Here is a 20,806-nt window from a genome sequence, read left to right as displayed (position 1 = left end):
AAATTGTTCCCTTGGACCCTCTGGGTCAACATCAATCTTTCGGAGTGTTAAAACTTTCAAATTTGGTGTAATGCTTCGCGGTCACGAAAGGCCATCCCTATAGGTATACACAATTTGATGCCTTTTTTTCTTTTGGGCAATAGGTAAAATACCTAGGACCAGACCTGACATTTAGTTTAGTTGTTTGTTTGTCGAATAATGTACATTTCAAAAGGTTAACAAAACCAGTAAATTTCCTATTGGCCAAAGAAAAATGCTTAAAAAACTACAAGCAGACACGGGTTTAAAAATTCCAGAGAACCATTATTTAAATGTCTCTGGGAGATCCGCCAATTGTCCATAAACATAACACCCGTAGTGTGATGTATCGAATATAGCTCAATAATCTAGAGAGGAAAAATATAGATAAAATGAAAATATTCGGGTGTCTGTACAAGATGTATTCTCTTTAAGATTAAAACCTCAGTTTTAATTACAGCACACCGTAATTGATACATAATGACACGTTATAAAAAAACATCTGACGAAATATGGCACGCGTCTATCTCTAAATATTTTAACATAAATAAATAAATTTGTGATTGTTTCTCCTTATAACAAAAATTAATTTCATATACGATATATATGAAACCATACGGTACGCCTCTACATTTTACAATTGTAAAAAGAGACATTAGTACTTTTCAAAGAAGAATAAAAAGAGGGGTTTACCTTCATCATGGGGTTGATTAAAATAATCAATGATGCTTGTCAACCAATATACTAAGCAGAAAAAGAAACGCCAGGTTGGTATTTTACTCTAAATAGACGCATTGCTGCATAAAACTTGCCAAATGTTTTATTGTATATTTGTGACCACATCTCCAGCTTTACCTGAGCAATAAGGCCCCTTCCCAAACATAGAATTGAACCCAGGAAATGTTCTCAAAAACGCAACCTGACTTCTGAGATCATAATGTGTTCTCCGTGATTTTCATGTAACTCATGCTGCACGTGCTGTTCACCGGGACCAGTCCTATAAAATGCACCACCATACCTGGTTGAATCATTCACGCTACAACGTCAGCAGCATGCCACGACTCACAATAGCTCAGAGGAACCTGGCGCTTGGAAGACTCGACGCTGGCAGTATGTTTGGCAGCTAATTTGAATTCCCTTACAAATATAACTGTTTTACCATTTTGAAATTTTTATATGTATTAATAAAATATATATTTTACTTGCAAAAACATTTTATTATCGCATGAACTTATTGTAGTATCCTACTTTTATGTTATGAAACGTATAATATACAGGGGCGTACAACATGGTTTTTTGGCTGAGTGGGCCGGGTTTTTCGAGAAAATGAGCAGGTTTGCCGGAGTCTCTTACACATTCAATCAAACCAAAATGAGCCCTACAAATCAATGTTCAAATGAGTCATTTAAAAATTACATAATACAAGATACAAGATAAACCTGCGGACAAGACAGAAAATATACACTGCACCAAATAAACAGTCCCTGGCCTGTAGTGACACATGACACAGACTTCACTCATATTTGAAAACAATCAGGAATACAAAAAAGACGTAACAGAAAAAATGCGACCAATCTGACAGTGTCTTCGACTAAAACGTCGATTTAGGCCTCAAAATGTCGGTCAACTACTTTAGTGCCTGTTCCATCTCACAGTAGATATACAGTATAAGTTTAATATGGGATTACTGATCTATAGTAAATTTAGACTTGGTGCACATAAACTGGAGTTTGCAACGTGAAACTGAATAAAGACAGGCTAAATGAAAATTAACAAAACAAACACAGCGACGTTCTCATCATATTCCCTTAGCAATGCACCGAGAAATCCCTCTCTAGACATTGCTATACTGAGACTGAAAATTTGTGTTTATTCTCATTGTCCAATAAATCTGAGTAAAACACAGATCCTATTTCGTTTCGTTTTTAATAGTTCAAAATTTCGTTTTACTTTTCTTCACAACACTGGGATCTGGAAGAGTTATTATATAAAAGGCGTTCTATTTGATGTAAGGAATTAGCCAAAAAAACGGTCTGTGGGTAAATAAGTACCTCCCTAGAAACGTCAAAGCTGATTGATTAATCAATGTCTAACGTCATAGGGTCAAATGACCCCTGACGCGACCTCCCAGTATATTTGGTCAGATCTTCATGTAGTGTAGACATTGAAAGTATATAAAAACGAAACGAAATATAGATCTGTATTTTAATCAGATTGTTGTCCAATCAAATCTCTCCCGCGTACAGTAAAATAAAGGGAATTTTCATGACTGCCGCTCGGCGGTGACCTTTTTTAAAGAAAAAAAATCCCAGGGTTTGTTAGTGCTGATTTCAAGAACATGTTTACCCTTGCATGCATAGGGAGAAAACATTGATACTCGCATCGGTAAATCTGTTCGTCGCTGTAACTTGCTATTAGAACGAAAATTTTTCGACTCAAATCTCCGATATAAATTCTATAAACGTGTCTGTACCAATAATTATTACTGTAAAGTATTCGATAATATTTGTCCATATTTGTGAAGAAAATCCACGAATTCTTTATTTTATCAAAAAAGCACATGTCGCATTGCTATCCAGTTTATTCAAACACAATACGTAACATGACAGCCATTCTCTTTGATCTGGGGTCCTTGGACAGTTGATTAAATGTATTAAAAGATGGTGAAAATATTGTTCGTCTGCAGTGTGCTCCAAGAGATGATAAAAAAAGATTCCACGTGCGCGACGGAGAAAACCCAATGTTTACATTGTAGCTATTGTGCATAGCCACGTTTATCACCCATTTAGTTTCTCTGCAATATTCTGTTATGCGTGAATATCGAAAGGATCCGGGATCTTTGAGATATAACACATATGTTAAGTTTCATCAAAATTGGACAAAAATTGTGACCTCTAGCGGCTCCACAACCTTGGTGTTACGTACTTTTGCACTATTTGCGTTCAAGGGGCGGCCATTTTGTCGGGCAGTTTCAGTCCAATTTTTATGAAATTCGAACTCAGTCATCACCCAAGGTGTAACGGTGATATATTTAAACGATTTGTAAAATCAGATAAAAATTGTGACCTATAGAGTGACCATAATCCAAGAACTTGCGGTCCGATATGCGCGAATATCGAAAGGAACCGAGATCGTTGGGACATAAACACATGTTTTGAAGTTTATCAAAAATCGGATCAAAATTGTGACCTCTAGAGGGTCCTTACATACTTTAACATTATTTACGTACATGGAGTGTCCACAAGGTAAAAACGTGATTTTTCGTACAATCGATCATCATTACCTCCGTTGTTAAGATAATAAACAAAGTCTCGATTATCCATTTTTACGGTTATTTCATGCACCACAAAACGTATTCGATGGCATCGAGGGTTGGTTAGGACCTTGGTAAGTTAAAAAAATGTCTAATTAATAATAATAACATTTAATGGCCCAAAGAAAGATTTGCAATAGTATAGCTCTTACGCAGGTTTAAACGGGTAAACGGTACATTTTATTTTGTTAAACTATCGTAAGAAAAGATGAAATGTATCGAATACACACGTTAGGCCCAGTGGACTGTTCTGTCTAAATAGCAATATAGTCCTTTAGGATTCATATATGACAATAGAATGGAGGTTGTTTTTCCTGTGGCTGTAGAGAGAAAACGAAGAGCGATAGTCAATCGCGGGCGCAAGCAATTTCAACTAATATGTATTAAAATTGCATTTTAAATTACAATCGATCTTCGTGAAACGCATAAAATTAAAATTTTTATATTGATTTAGCTTAAGTGAAAAAGAACATAAACAAATCAGGTGCGTAAACGCCCCCCCCCCCCCCAACACACACACACACTTTTATTGAAATAAAATTGAACAATGTGTTGGTCACGAAATGACCTAGTTTGTGTTTTATAGGCTCATCCACGAGACTTTATCCTTGTATTCTAGTTTACCCAGCTGGATGGATAATGTGTGTTCTTACACAAAAATCACGTTTTATTGCCGTAGTACTGTTTTTTTGGGGTTTGCCAACACTAACGACGAAAACCCATATAAATTATTAAAATCATACTTTTAATAAACGATTAACCACAATAAGCGCGAGTTACAGCTAGTAGAATGCAGAACATATATACAAGCTTAGGATTAAATTATAATATTGGATAAGAAAATTCTGTATTTATGCACATGTTTGCTATTTAAAAATAGCAAACATGTGCGTAAATAAAGAAGAACCAGTGTCAACTATAATTACGTAATATATATCGTTACATTAAGTATAAATTCAAACAGTAAAAATCCTTACATATTAGTGAGATATCGATTAGGACATTGGTCGGTTGCTACTTTAACCAAAATTAATTAATATTATTAAACATATATACAAAGATACACTATAACATTATAATAACTCCAAGTGAACCCCCAAAAGAATCATACGGCTATGCTGCGGGCAATGAATTTATAAGGAAATCTTCAAGGAAACCAATACATTTAATCATGAATAGGCCCAATACTGTGTGAAAAGAAATGATTTTCCACAGTAAAATAAATTAATACCCGCAATATAAATAAATTACATTATTTCCCATCAACAAACATCCATATAAACATATCATATAACACTAGGTCAGTATGAGATGGTCTTTTTATAATTAACCTATAAATATACCAACCATCATTTTTGTGGTAAGCCTTAAATGGTATATTTCCATCAAATTTGTTTCACGATAAAAATATTTTCACGGTTCCTTGTATTACTCGTCTACATATTGGACATTTTTTCAATGGTGCGGCACATGTAGCACAACACGATATATGGGCACAGGGTAAGGTCAATATCTCAGCTGGGTTATCTAAACATATTCTACAAGTTGTTTCATTTTTCAGTTTTTCATTTTCTTCCCTCAACGATTCGGCTTCTGAAAAAAAAGGAAGCAATTTATTCAAATAATATAAAGACTTATTGAAATCTACCACTTAACTTAGCATATAGATGAGCCAATGTCTTACTGTAAATTAATGTACAGAATAAGGTCTTCTTAAATAATAATTAAATAGAATATAAATCAGACAGCATTACAATGGACATGTACATTATCATTTAAATTGCAGTGAAAAGAGGACAAGAATATATTATTTGTTAACAACAAAACTCTAAATTCCATAATCTATTAACGTCGATATAAGTGAACAAAATTGTTTAAAATCCAGGAACCTGTCAGAAAATAATAATCTATGGTTGCTTTGTTAACATAATTACAGCTCAAACCGTTCAAACTATATTTCTTGTAGGTTAGTAACGGTTTTGAAAAGTTGGATCTTATTTGTAAGTAAATAAGAGGTTGCCCGCTTCTTTCTTACTGCGAATACAAGCCTGACTCAATTGATCTGGTATCTACACCGTTAAAAATGCGTGCAATTACAAATTAGTATATTGAACTATGTATAATATACAGTAATGTTATTTTACCTGTAGAAGTTAGAACTGATAATGGCATAGTATTAGTACCAGTAGCTGTGGATAAAAAAGAGATAAATTATTTAACATTGTTAAAAATGAATGTAATCGCAAATTAGTATTTTAACTGGAATTACCGTGAAGTTAAAATGAAAATAAATAGACTATGGATAACAAATTATATATAAGTTTTTCCTACTCTAAATAAGTTTACAAAATGACGCCACTCTAAATATCATACCGCTGACAATTAAATGTTTCGTTGATTAAACAGTATCCCAGAGATGGATTTCTCGGGTCATTGCTTCAGGAATATGTAAAATATGGAATTATTTTAACACAGACATCATTGCTACGATAGATGAGTAATGAAGATTTGAAGAAATGGAAATGACGAAAGCAAAAGAAAAACACGAGTTTCGAAGACCAAAAGTTGTTATACGAAACTGTGAGAGGATATCTGACAATTTATAAAAAGAATTGACTGTCACAAGATTAGAGAACACGAAAAAAATAGAATATGTCGGTGCGTTACTATGCTTTTATTAAGTATATCATAGAATGAATAAAAACAAGGGAATTCGCGGGCTATTTCTAAAATTATATTGGGACGTGATTAACCAGTTCTATCACATATGTGATAATGGCTGTCACCAATATAATCTTGGCTATGACGGTCATCTACCCACTCACAATGTTTGTTTTATATTTATGGTTTTCTCGTGACAACAATATCAATGTTTTCGTAGAGTCAGCATTAATAATATACTTATTTAAAATGGGACATTCGGGTATAACCTATTCTATATTAGATGTACATATAATTCGAGTTATATGGAAAACAACCACTGGTTTGTGCATATATATTATAAAGCATGGCGTTTCGACAAAGATTCTCTTATCAAAAATAAATAAATAAATAAATAAATAAATAAATAAATAAAACTTACCCGATGGGTACAAGGTTTCAAGTTTAGTTTTTTTCTATAATAAAGATAAACATATATCTAGTTTTAAAAACATTTAAAAATATTTCATATTTATAGATAGAAAAGAACGAGTCTCTATTTTAAATCCTTAGCATCTTGTATCAAATGAGAACGGATCTCTTAAATTCATCCTGAGCTGGAATTTTGTCAGTAACAGTTACCCTTTTTGTTAACTAAACATATTTCACCAAGTATAAAGTTCTATTCAAATCCAACTGAGAAATCGGACAGGTTATCATCCAACCATTTGATAAAGAGTCGAAAGTGGAATTACCATAGTTGTGCTGTTACTTCATATATTTCTTAATATAAAGCAGTGTTACCACTGTCGACTTTCTATAAACAACATGATCCAATTCCCCGACTAGACATTAATCAAATTTGGCGAAGTGCGCCTTCTTCCGTCAATATAAGCGCTCTGCACACGATCATTAGCTTATTGAAAAATTTTCGCCACATTTTCCAATAATAACGTACCTCGTTATTTTCACTTTTGCTTTTAGAATAGTTTTCAGCAATGTAAGAGCAGCCTGTCGACCATTTTTGGTGTTCAGTAAAAGGATCATCAGTTGGATCCCAGTCTTTTAAAATTACACCACAAGTAAAACATTTTACAGAGTCTCCTCTACCTGTAAAATACATTTATAAAGTTTTGGGGGTGCAATATCGAATAACCCACGAACCCCCACCACAGATCACAATGACTGTCCAACCTCTTGTATTTTTTCACATTTCCCTCCACTGCTAAAGACCCTTATGTTAGTCCGCCAAAGACTTCATATCCTGCCCATATAATCATAGGTGCTGCGTTCATTTGTGCGAATATGTTATAATAAAACTTTAACAGTTAATCCATAAATATGTTCTCTAACTCAAGGACGATTTTTTTTTATCACACGCTTTAAATGAATGACGTGTTTCTTATCGGTTTGTAAGAAACATGCATGGTGTCCCGTTCAGATCTATTTAATGTCACACACATGGCTATTGTTGTTCATGTTTTGGCTCGGTGTCTTGCTATGAAGGAATGAAACGGGGTTTAACGTCCTACGTTTCGGTACTAACCTGGATAATGATGACGGGTACTAATATGAAGAGATGTGACCGCCAAAAGTTAACGACCTACTTAAATGTCACCCATCCGGGTTGGCTCGGCTCCGTGTGAATACGGAGAGATGATAGCCAGATATAATACTCTCCTATATAAATTATCGTTTCTAAAAATTAAATGTAGCGAATAAATTTCCTTTTTCAATTATAGTACACCGCTGAACACATTATATTTCTGAAAATCCCCAATTTTCAAATTTGGCGGGCCTTAGTGCTTCTATCTGCAGCGTTCTAGTTTGATTATCACGTTTAAGTCAACAAATTAGACAAGTTGAAAATCGGGACGATTCACTGAATAATGATCAGATTGGTTACTAACAGGAAAAACTTGATCATTTCCGTGATCGTGTGTGAATAATTTTAATTTTATCTTTGTATTAAACTATACAATTAATGTAATATTAAACGACAGTTAAGTTTTAGATTGTTAAATATATCAAAGGAATATCGTGAATGTAAAGGTCTGGGGTTTGAACTAAAGATTAAACATACATTATGGGAGATTCGATAACGAGTTGGCAGTTCTCGCTATAATAGTTAAAAACTAGATAATGTAAAGGCAATTTGCTGAAAAATTTCATTTAAATTGTTCCACTATGAACCGAGAACTAAGCGGTTGAAATTTCCGGCTAGCCTTGATCATCATTACTAAAGTCAGTACGATAAACAGCATAGTCTCGATTATCCATTTAATCGTTAAATCGTGAAGGAAAGTTATGCAGTAAATCAGCTCATAATCCACTAAAGATCGCAGGCTAGCGATGCCATTTAGAGTTGATTATGGTCTGGATAGGTTAATTAATGTCTAATTAATAGTTAAGATAACATTTCAGGCCTAAAGAAAGATCTGCAATAGGGAGATTTAGCTCTTGCATAATGCATGTTTAATAAATTATATCATAAACGTTTTTGAATAAAATTTTAATTACCTGTCATATATAAACCCGCCTTACTCATATCGCGGGATGAAATTGAATGATGGGGCCAATTCTTGAAAGTGTTCAATCTGTTTTGATAATTTGCCATCATCTGATTATAAAGGACTTCCCCATTATTAGTAAATTTAGAGTAAGGACGATCAGGAACTCCACCATCGCTCTTCAATCCAGAATCAGTACTTTCTTGTGGATCACGGTGATGAGGTGAATTACTGTCACGTGATGGTACATAGAAAGGGATGTTTGGCTGGCCGACAGTCTGATTACAGGGTACCGGAAGACCCAATGGAAGGGGAGGAACAGAGTTGCTTTGCGTTGACAAATTATTCAGAAAGGGTTGACTTTCTGGAATATCTATTCTCATATTAGATGTTAAATCAGTAACATTTGTTGAAACTAAATCAAAAGGATTATTATTAAAATTATTGAAAGGAATCGGCAGTATCGTATCAAACAAACCATCTCTTGATGTTTGATCACTGTTTTCCTGGGATATTGACATAAACCAATTGTTGTCATTTACACAATATCGTTCATGTAGTTCATTATTAATTAGTTGACATTGTTCATCATCTGGATGATGGATGGGTATATTATTGGTTGTAGAATTGTCCCGTGATCCATCTTTAAAAGAACAAGTGCTTTTGTGTAGAATAATTATTATAGAGTTGCTCCTTAATTCATCTACGTCGGTTTCCTTTTCACAGAAATAACAAATCAAAATATTATATTCTTCGTGGTAAAATATACCTTGTTTAGCTAGTCTTATAGGCCCGTACCGAATATTATAATTAAAACCAGACTGGTTAATCAGAAAGAAGAAAGACCCTAATCGATTAAATTCGCTGATCATAGATGCAACGTGTTTGCGCATTTCCCTGGGCATATTTATTTGGGTTGCCATTGTCTTCGTTATTGTTGTTTGTTTGTATAGACCGGTTCATTGGTGACCTGAAGATCTTTTAGTATTTATGATACAAACTCCTGACTTGGTGTACTCCTTCGTTAACCTCTCGATGATGGATCAACTTTAATCCATACTTTTGGTATTCGTTTTTCTTGTAATTCTGAAAGAATAAATATGAAATGGTAGTTTAACGGCAAAATTACAAAAAGAAATGCTGTTAACCTATCTAATGTGTAGGTGAAATTTACCTTTTTTTTATCAAGTACAGCACATGGTTCATTCACTGTATAGACCTCTAAAGAAACGGGAATCGATTATCAGGTCACCCAACGAAACCATTGACCCGAAATCCTAAAGCGTAACGTGTCCGGATCAGCAGTTATGACGTTCACGTTCAAACGACTCCATATTTTGAGCTAAACTTTTGAGAAAGGGTAAATACACCATTCCTCTATATTTTGGCGCTTAAATTTCGTACCTACTCGGACTTTTATTTTTGAAACTCTGTTCAAATCGGGATAGTCCCTTTAAATTCTTTCACGGAACCACAGGTCATCTCGCTAATCCACTATTATTTACTTTGGTGCTCTGTTTCTACGCATTTGACAACCAAACATATGCTATCTATTGCAGGACAATTACACAGTATAAATGGTTTATCCTATTTACATTCCTATCGTCTGCCATATAGCATGCTACTCTATCAGTACTCTATACACGGTACGTACTACATGTTGATCAGTGACGGATCCTGAGGTCGCCGGGCCCCAGGGCAGCTTAGCTACTGGACCACTATGTTTCACTATTTTTGGGAAATGGGTGTTCATATTTTCTTTCTACAAAATATAAAAAATATATTTCTTTTGTCACCAAATCGCTGGGCCCCGAGGCATTTGCCCCTGTTGCCCTCGCCAAAATCTGTCACTGATGTTGATCATTCATGGTTATCGATCTAAAAATAATTCCAGCCAATAATACTATAAAGTATGCAAAATGCAAATAAGATTGTTTGCCTTCGTGATGCTGTTAAACCTAAAGCAACTGTCAATTTTACAAACACATTTATTGTCTATATCATTATGTCTATATCATTATCTCGCGCTTTGAATGTCCATCCCATCCCACAATTTTTTATGTAGCTGAGTGGGAGGGGTTGGGGGCGCTACCACCCCCTTCAGGGTCCGACTCTTCTCATGAGGTTTCTTCTATTTACTCCCTGTTCTAAAGGCCGTATGAAAGCAAATTATTGAACGAATAGTATACCATGTTAGTCCGCCATTACCTATTATATGTTTTGCTTAAAATATGGAAAACTTTGAATAAAATACTGATACAGGATTGATAACTGAGATATGTCTGATAAAAAAGAGAAGAGAACCGAAAACTCTGAATCGTGTTCTTCGAAGGTCAAAACATAAAGTTGGGAGATTTATGGATGAGGTTTCTATAATTCCAATCTTCACAAGAATCCTTAGCTTACATAATATAAGATTTCAGTGGTATGCAGAAGTTATCATTTGACTATCCGGTTTAAACTGAATATATTTAAATTATTATTATTATTATTATGATTTACATTTACCAAATCGTAAAATCTATTGGGCTAAAATGTTACTTACATATTAAGAAGGTCCAAATACTTCCTGGTCTGTTAAACTGGTAGGTTACCTAAGGACGTAATGATGCACACGTAGAAATAGTATGGGTTTTTCCATAATGTTTAAATTTAGTGGGATGACATAGATTTTCCAGAGCGATTATTTACTGCGGAGAAGTTTGTGATTTTGTCTCTCCTGTCACCTCCACTCGGCAAATCTCGGCGGATTCCGTTACTCTACATCAAGCCTCGGCTGTATGACGGTAAATGATATGTACCTACGCCTATACAATTGCGATGCGGCTCCGGTTTACTATTAGGAAAACTTGCCGCTTTTAAAAAGAAGTTATCAAAATTGCATCGTTCGAAGCGTGTTTAGAATTTTCAGTGCCAAGTTCTCCTTGTATGAAGAAAATCGGATAAACTTGAAAGAAAAACAGATTCAGGCTTTGAAATATTTGTATGATAAAACATTCTTCAAAGGCGTCGTCATGGGCAACGCCGTTGGTAAATCCGGGAACTTGAAAGTAGTTCCAATGCGGACCTCGTCATACAGCCGAGGCTAGATGTAGGGTACTGGAATCTGCTGAGGTTTGCCAAGTGCTGTTACCTCCTGTTTCTAAAGCAACGGTCGCGAGTTGTACAACCCTTGATACAATGTACGGAGTTAAAGCGAGATCAAGTCTTGTATTAAAGATGCTGTTTCCCACGCTGTTGTGACCCATCTCACCGCACCGAGGTTAAAAGCGACTGCATTCGGAGTTCTTCGCTAACCTATGTGGCGCAACAGACGTAAAACTTCTCTGTAGCACATTTGTTATATGTTACATAATTCTATAAAGAGAGTTAATAATATTAAGCACAGTTTTTCATATTTAGAAATCCATGTATTATGAACCTTAAAATTGTGACCAAATTTCTCTGATCAAGCGCTTTATAATTATGTGTATCTTTTAATAGAAAGGTGTTTTCCAACTGATGTTCTAAATATAGATCTAACTATACTTTCTATTCTCCACGCATGTCTCGCTATCAACCGTTGAGTCTGAAGCATGCTGAGTTATAACTTTTGTAAAGACAACTCGGCTTGTGAAACTGCACGAAGATAAGCAGGCCCGTTTATAGCCATATGGGAGCAATTATAGTATCTATGTCTATGTTGTATGAATTGACTCGAACATAGAAGCAATTTGCTGTATTTCATGTGTACGGGTTCAACGTTATATAACGATTTTAAATGCAGTAATGCGGTTATAGAGTACGCTTCGAATGGATGTTATCGACACTTTATTATTACATACTAGCAAGATACCCGGCTTCGCTCAGGTCTGAAATTCGCACGGAACCGAATTCGTGGGGAGCCCAAATTCGCCCGTGCCCCAAATCGCCCGTGGTCCGAATTTGCCAGGTGTCCAATTCGCCAAGCCCTTATGAAAAAGTCCTATAGAAAAAGTACAGGTTTCTATAGAAGTTTGTGGGATTCTATAGAATGCTATAGAATGCTGCAGGAAAACGAATTCATTCTGTATTTTTTTTTTTCATGACTATAGATTCAAAAACATGTACTATAGTTTTGTGTGGGATTGGTAGATGAATATTTTCCAAGTGTAATTTCCTATAGAATTCTATAGAATACTGTAAGAAACTATTGGAAAAAAATAAACCTACAGATTCATTAGTGCTGCTATAGTTTTTTATAGAACTAACTTGTATCCTCGAGTAATCCTTCAGTTTTCTATAGCCTTTGTGCTAAAAACTATAGTTTGCTATAGAACTTACTTGTATTCTCATGTCAGCTGTGATTCCTATAGATTTGGTGGTAAAAGCTATAGTTTTCTATAAAACTAACTTATTGTCTCAAGTCAGTAGTTTATTCCTATAGTTGTCTATGACATTCTGTAGAAAACTAAGGGGAAAAAGATAATGTATGAGCCTTCTATAGTTTTCTGTAGAATTTATATGTATACTGTACTTAAACCATTTTAACAAATAGCCTACTATAGTTTCCTACATAATATTGTAGAAACAATGTTCTATACTACAGATTTCATAAATTGGCGATGTCTTTTATTCATACTATAGTTTACAATAAAATTTAGTGATGCACTTGTTTGAATTATGTAAACTTTTCGAACATAATTTTCCTGGATGCAGTTTTCCTTAATTTATTGTGTTACCAAATGACAAACTAAAATAAGTTTAACACGAAAAATAATATATAAAGTATAAAATAGTGTATATAATATGAATGAAATAAAGTATACTTTATTACTTACTTAACAATGTTAAATTACTTTAATTAGATAAGATTTATGTGATTTTGTTATTTATTTAACTTTATTACCTATTCTTTTCCCTATATTTCAGTTTTACCAAGAAAAGAACTTTTCATGGTTACAGCTGGTGAATCATCAACAGAATTCAGATTAATCCATGAGAGAAAAAATAAGCTTATCAATTTAGAAGAATCCATGAGAGAAAAATAAATCCATGAGAGAAAAATAAGCTTATCAATTTAGAAGAAATCATGGGCCACCTATATTTATTCCCAAAATAAGATTTAATAAAAAAAAGTCTATAGAATTCTATAGTACCCATTCCTACAGAAAACTATAGTAGCCCAATTTCCAAACTACAGAATACTACAGTGTTCATTCCTATACATTACTGTAGAATTTCCCACAGAAAGTGCAATAAAAAACCTATAGAATACTATAGTATTTTCCTATAGAAATTTTGCCATAAATCTGTAGGAAAAAGTATAGGATGTGCGCTACAGAAACTGTAGAATATTTGGGGCCGTTATTTCCTACAGGCCCCCAAAATTCTGTAGAATACTATAGAATTTTATCCTTTTGAAAATGGGACACGCCCCCCCCCCCCAAAAAAAAACTCTAAAGATTTTCTATAGAATTCTACACTGGTATTCTGTGGGACTTTTTGCTAAGGGGGACTCAAAGTCGATGGCCCAAAACATTCACGGGATCATTATTGATAACACACATGAGGGGGTGGAGCGCGGCGACGAAGCGTGATTCGCCCGGGGCTCAGACCCATTTCACCCGGAGCTCAGGTCCATTTCACCGGGGCCCAAATTCGATGGTCTTAAACATTCACAGGGTCACGCTGGTTTATGGGGGTGGTGCGCGGCGACGAAGCGTGATGGTCGAGCATACACCCCTACACACACAGACACACATACACACCTGCACACATACACACCTGATTTTATTTAACTAGATAGATAATATCAGTTAATAACAACATTCGCAACAAAAAATTAAAGATGTTTGTTCATCAACATCATGAAGAATACACAAGGAAGAATAAAGTTGGAGGTGATTCAAGGAAAATAACATACCTCAATAACCATTAAGCAAACCAAAGCCATCAGTTATTGATTCCGCAAAAAAACCCAGATGGAACCCAAGTGTTGACTAAAAACAGAAAATGAAAATACATGCATTAAATATAAACTATTATAGTCAAGTAACGATCTTTACCCCATGCTTTGAAAATTATAATCAAATGAAGGTATATGTCCGTCAAATCACGAGGTATACTTCTAGCTATTGAAATTGAATGGGTAGATTATATTTATATTATATAAGAAAATTCACATAGCTGCAAATTTCGTTTCGGATAAATATGGTTGACTTGTAATTTGGCAATGTAAACAAGATATACTTATGGTGGAACCAACTGAAGATTGAAAACATTTCGATCAACTAAATATTTGTCGGAGGCCTCTATAAATCTCCCCATTCATAATACAACTTTTAAACCACTGGTTTTATCTCCACGCAGATTCACATTATAATTTGTCCCGCACAGTTTACACCAAAGACAACATTTCGGCTTTACTACTGAAGTATAGCCTATAGGTAGCGCATTTGGGGATGAACTTCTAGACTTTCCTATCACCGTCCCTGTCTTTAGTTCCCATTAAACACACAGCTGTTGGGTGGCTTACAACATACGGGTCTTCTGATGTAATTTCTATTGATACACCAGACTCATCTTCCAGAAGGCTAAACAACCTAGGAACGGCTTCGCCTTGCACCTGACAGTGACTTGCACATACCTCTACTAAGAACAACTTACTTGGTAATAGTTTTGGCCCCAACTGGGCTAATACAGACGGGCATACCTTTGATATAGTTGTTAAAATCATATGTACATCGCTTATGCCATACCTCAGGTATGGGGTGTGTGGTGGTGGTGGCGGATGGCCGAATGGTTAGCGCGTGCGCGTTGTATCATAAGGTCTGTCATTGAATCAACTGGTGTGGGTGGTTTCGATTCACCGGTTGTTATAAACAACTAATTACACACCTGTTAATTTCAAATGACTATTGTATAATTTCTAACCACTCTCTATACATACCAAACATTAGTTTAGAATAATGATCACTTGTATAATTTAATGATAATAAATTCATTACTAAAAGGCCCAAGATCATAAGTCAACGGTATCAGCTTACCAGTGTAATGTAGTAAACAAGGTATTAAAATGAAAGAAAAAAAAAACGTCTGCTTAGTACTTACTCGGATACAACCAAACTAGTCCGGCAGAACTCTGGCTGAACCTGGAAATTGTATACGAAGTTACTTTTATGATAGATCTTAGTAGCCTAGGGTGTCCGCTTTCAGAATCTGCGGGGTGAACCTGGGTCACTCTTGAGTGTTTTGAGAAATTCAAGACGGCGATCAAGACGGCCGCCATTTCAAATAATCCCCTATAACTCCCATAGTATTTTGTCTAGATGATAATTTTGGTGGGTATGGGCATCCAAAACTGGAAATGTATCGTCATCTTCCCCACCCAAACCACGTAGTCTTGCTCAATGAATGATGCAGTTGCAAGGAACGTAAAAAGAAATCGCTGAGCTATTGTGTGGTGTTTGCAGGAAGATGGTATTCCATCGGAACTTGATCCGGAACTGTATCGCTTGGTGAAAAATACTAAATTGAGAACATTACAACCGGCCAACTTGCTACGGGATCTGTCATGTGGCTCATCAGATGCGGATCCAAGAGTGGCACCCCATGCAGTATGCTTGCTTGTAGATGCACTAAGGTGGCTTAGAATGTACAGTATTTCGCGCTTGTACTGTCGTAGGTTGCAGCAGAAACACGACCAAAGGATTACACTGAATATTGCCTAGTTGTGTAGCGGTTATTTTCGTGTTTTGTGGGTAGAATTTGGTTTTTTAAATGTTCAAAAAACAGCTAGTGTCCACTGGAACATACGTTTAGACACCAAAATTATCATCCTAGACTAAATATTATGGGAGTTATAGGGGATTATTTAAAATGGTGGCCGTCCTGGACGCCATCTTGAATTTCTCAAAACGCTCAAGGATGACCGAGGTTCCCCCGCCAGATTATGAAAGAGGACACCATAGGCTACTAAAATCAATCATAAAAAAAGTTTGTAGACAATTTCCGGGTTCACTCGAAATATTGGGTTTGGCGACCGGACTAAAGGCCCATAGAAAGAAAACAACATGTCGACAAAAGAAACAATAGTTTGATGAATTACAACTTACTTTATCCGATTAAAGCAAATAACAATACAAGTAGAATCTAAATACAGTAACCAATATCAATATGAAGTAAAATGAAAATAGCTATATTTTAGATAAAAGTAAAATGTCGTACATCTTAAATTTTATCTATACAATATAATCTAAATTAAGGAAATTCCAATTTAATTACTTACATGAAATTATCTAACCAGACGACTTTATATTCAAAATCAAAATCGAAAGAATCGGAGCTGTGCTATAGAAAAGACCGAACAAATTTTTATTATAGTGCAATTAAGAACAAGTAATATGAAACTATTTTAAGAAAATACTTTTCGTTAATGATATATATCTAATTTTGAATTTCTAAAAGAAACACTTTCGGATCCCATCTCAAATTCTTATTTGAAAATCATTTTAATTTATTTGATCCATATATAGGTAACAATATTAAAAGGACTTTATTTTAAATAACGTAAAACACGAATTGTTATGTAAATATATAACTGAAATCGAGACATGAATTATTTTGTATTAAAAGTTTTTTAAAAAAACGAAAAAAAAACCAATACAAACCACATCGTCAGGGATCAGTATGGAAACACCTATAATATTCTGTAAAATATTGGTGTTGTGGGAAATAAAATAACTATCCGTGTTATTCATAATTAATATTTTCAAGAAATAAAAAAACAATCTTTATAAACAGCTTTAAGGGACTTATTTCTTATAGATGCCTTCCGGCAAAAAAGATTGTAGAATCCAGATGGAAAGGAAGCCTACAAAGGGGCAGGAAGAAGTAAATTATACTTGGCGTATGAATTTTATTCTTACAATAGATAGAATTATCCGATCCAAAAGTTCAACTGATAATTACAGCGGTTTGTATTATGAGGTTTGTACATTCGGATCCTGCAGGTGGATCAGGGTAATTCCATTTTGCGTAATTTGTATCGTAAAATAATAACAACTGACATATCAATATTTTTTGTATTGCTCAACATCTAAATTTAATGTAGTTCCATATAATATACATGTTAGATCGTTAATTACATCAGGCGTTGCTAGGCCTAATAATGCCATTATTACAGAAGGAAATCATGCTGAAATATGTGTAGCACTATCGTCGTTGCGACATTGTTTTTAAATTTATAGACAAGGAATAGAGAAATAAGATGGGTTAAACAACATTTTTTATCTTTACAAATTATTCTCTATTGTCAGTATATTAAGGTATGAGTTTATTTAAAACGCAAATTAACTGTTTATGAAATAGCATGAGAATAACAGGAAAGAGGGTCTGAGTTCAAGGATAGATTGTGTCGAGGAACATGTGACGGAAAATTACGACTGCATCATTTAATTGAACGTCCAAAACCCACAGCTACAAAACTATCATACTTGTGAGAATTCGTTAGACTTCCATTAGATTCCAGAGAGGGATCATCTGAGTTCTTAGACCTGTATTCAGCTATATATATATAAAATGTAGAAGCAAACTGTTGCATTGTTATTCCTGGTAAGACAAACGTCTTAAAAAAAGTAATTACACAACGTGAAGCAGAAGTAAAGACAGCTAGAGACAAATTCTAGACGATCACAAGGCTACAGAAATATGTAATAAGAAAAGATGCATGGGTCTACGTAGGATGTGGCGACCGGTTTCCTGGTCCGCTCTCCACGTCAGACAAAAGACCTATGGCGCACGTGAGTACGAGATCGAGTAACCTGGAAGAAGATTAGAAGAAAAGAGAGTATGCATCACACGTTGGATGTGGGAAGTTCTCCCGACATATTTTCTACATCTAATCAGTGCCTTTAATCCAACTTTATCTTCGAACTATCTGCAATAAAACAAAATTAATTCATTAAACTGAATTAATAATGATCGAGAGTAATCAGTCATAACTGAATAAAACACAAAATTTACAAACTACACAAGTAGCGGTCCTTTTTAATATCAAATATAGAGTTATGGTAAAAAATGATATCCAAAATCTTCAGTTTGTCACAGTATAAATATATTCAGGGGTACTCACCCTTTACACTTAAGATTACCGATTGTATAATATGCGTACTCACTACTGTCTCCTGTCAAAATATCACAAATATACTTTTAAGTTTATACTTAAAGAGATACATATACTAATTCTTATAATATATATAATAAAACTCAGTCGTAATATTTTCAAGCCATGCCTGATGAGATTGTGGAGCAGCTTTCATGTTTACAATAGCTGTCTGAAGATATACGTTTAGATGAAGAAGATGTCCCTGGAACGGAATATTCTGGGTTACATGCAGAACTAAATAAGGGGAACGCTATGGCCAATTTATATATTGCTTTTCAATTGCCAGGATTCATTGGCGCCATGTGTTCTGTAATTTGAATAATTACACCACTAGTTAATAAGCAGCTAGATCAATGAAACCACAAAAAACACTAGGAGTGACCATCAAAAACGAAAAAAATCCCCCATCAGAATAGCATTGCCCTTTTATGGTAACCTAACATACCAAGTCAGCCATCGAACGAAGTCCAACAACGTCGATACCACATTCTCTGTCCCTACCACTACCAGCTGACAGCACGTAATGACTAGTAATATAATAACTGTTTTCAGTACTTATGGTTTCCTGGTGCTGTTACGAATGATCACCTATTCAGTGCTAGGACTATCTAGAAAAAAGTGCTAAATTTTGGATGTTTGGGTTTGGTCCGGTTCACTGATTTTAATTGCTTGGTATGCTGATCTAAACAACATGTCCGTCTTGAGTAGTATTGCCCTAATATAAATTACATAAGCGTTGACAACTATTAACCTGCCAGTGGGAGTATCAAATAACTTAACATTTTAATTTCTAAAATAAAAATCTCATTTCATATAAAGTCTTTGAAATCAGTTGTTTAGTCTTCCAAAAACCAAGTTTTATCATGCTGAGCTATTTTTGTACGCCCATATTTTCAAGTGGACGTGTATTGAGTCGCCCCTGTCAGTCCACAATTTATTTGTGGACACGCGGTTCCTTTTGATATTGGCATTTTATCCAATATTAAAAGCTGTTCTAACATATCACCATTCCACCCTTATGATGGTTGAGTTCGAATTTCATGAAAATCGGATTGAAACTGCCCGCTCCTCGTTCGCAAATAGTATAAAAGTATATAATACCAAGGTTGGGCTGACCTTAAAAATATCTTTGTTTCACCAAACCCGACCCACAATCGAGGAGAAGGGTCGGTAGGTCGGTTTTTTTTTCAGATTTTTTTTTAAAGTCAGAGAAATCAATACAGAAAACTTATTAGCTGTATACTACAGATTCATTAATTTTGTTTAATGAATTTGGGGTCTGACGTAAAAAGTAACGAACTGAAAGTTTTTATTAAACTTAAGAGCTAATTTGACAGCTTAATAATTTTCCGGGTGGAAACATTCGTCTTCTTTATTGGCAAACAAATCAATGACATCGGGATTTTTCGTGATGCCCGACTCGCACACGATTAGCCACGAACTTGAAGTGTGAAACTCCTTCAACACGTTTTTAACGATAGTGCGCGTTGTGCTTTCATTTTTCTCGAAAACGGATATTGAAAATATCGTCGTCATGTTTAAAACTACGCACCACAGACATAGAGGCAGAATTATTTCGTGGGAATGGACGTGTATTCGTCTGCAACCATTTTGTTGAGAAGCGACACCTATGACGCTTTCGTCTTGATCAACCAGTTTCAATAATGAATCAAACCATAGCCATAGTATAGGGAAATAACTCTCATGATATATTTCAGGTTGACACACAAAATAAAATAAAAAGATCGTGGAAAAGTGCAATAAAATAATTTAAGTCGGGGGTGGTTTTAGTTAGTCGGTCGCGTTAGGCGAAACAAAGATATTTTTAAGGTCAGCCTTGTGGACACTGTAGAAGTCACAATTTTTTTATCCTATTTTGATCAAACTTAAAATATATGTCTATATTCCACGGATTTTTGTTTCTTTCCATATTCGCACATATCGGTCTGTAACCTCCTAGATTATGGACCCCGGGTGTACCAAAAATTACAGTTTATACCCGATTTTAAAAACCGTTTAAATATACACCGTTACACCCTGGGTTTGAATTTTGTGATAATCGGATCGAAGGCTGTGGTCCCTCTAACAATTTGTATCCGGTTTTGAAAAAAACTTAATATTATATGTTTATGTATCAAAGATCTCGGTTTGATGTTCGCGTATATCGGGCCTAACTTCTTGCCTTGTGGCCCCTATTGT

The 20,806-nt window shown here is 34.9% G+C and overlaps 1 protein-coding gene across 2 annotated transcripts; it reads right to left on the bottom strand.

The window, feature by feature from the left end:
* Nucleotides 1-4,054: 4,054 nt before the first annotated feature.
* LOC126812264 (E3 ubiquitin-protein ligase XIAP) lies at nt 4,055-11,756 on the bottom strand. Of its 2 annotated transcripts, XM_050538558.2 has the most exons (7): nt 11,615-11,753; nt 11,027-11,075; nt 8,492-9,567; nt 6,930-7,081; nt 6,414-6,447; nt 5,476-5,520; nt 4,055-4,924 (listed from the first exon to the last, which is right to left on the bottom strand). In XM_050538558.2, exons 3-7 carry the CDS (start codon nt 9,402-9,404, stop codon nt 4,728-4,730), a joined length of 1,341 nt encoding a protein of 446 aa, XP_050394515.2. In that variant the 5' UTR covers nt 9,405-9,567; nt 11,027-11,075; nt 11,615-11,753; the 3' UTR covers nt 4,055-4,727. The 2 variants fall into 2 exon arrangements, with proteins under 2 accessions (XP_050394515.2, XP_050394514.2); XM_050538557.2 differs by having other exon boundaries at nt 11,027-11,756.
* Between the last annotated feature and the right edge of the window lie 9,050 nt (nt 11,757-20,806).

This window comes from Patella vulgata, chromosome 2, assembly GCF_932274485.2.
Source record: "Patella vulgata chromosome 2, xgPatVulg1.2, whole genome shotgun sequence".
In the NCBI taxonomy this organism is placed as follows: Eukaryota; Metazoa; Mollusca; class Gastropoda; family Patellidae; genus Patella; species Patella vulgata.
The sequence above is the reverse complement of the archived record's forward strand: the minus strand, read 5'-3'. Positions and strand labels throughout refer to the sequence as shown.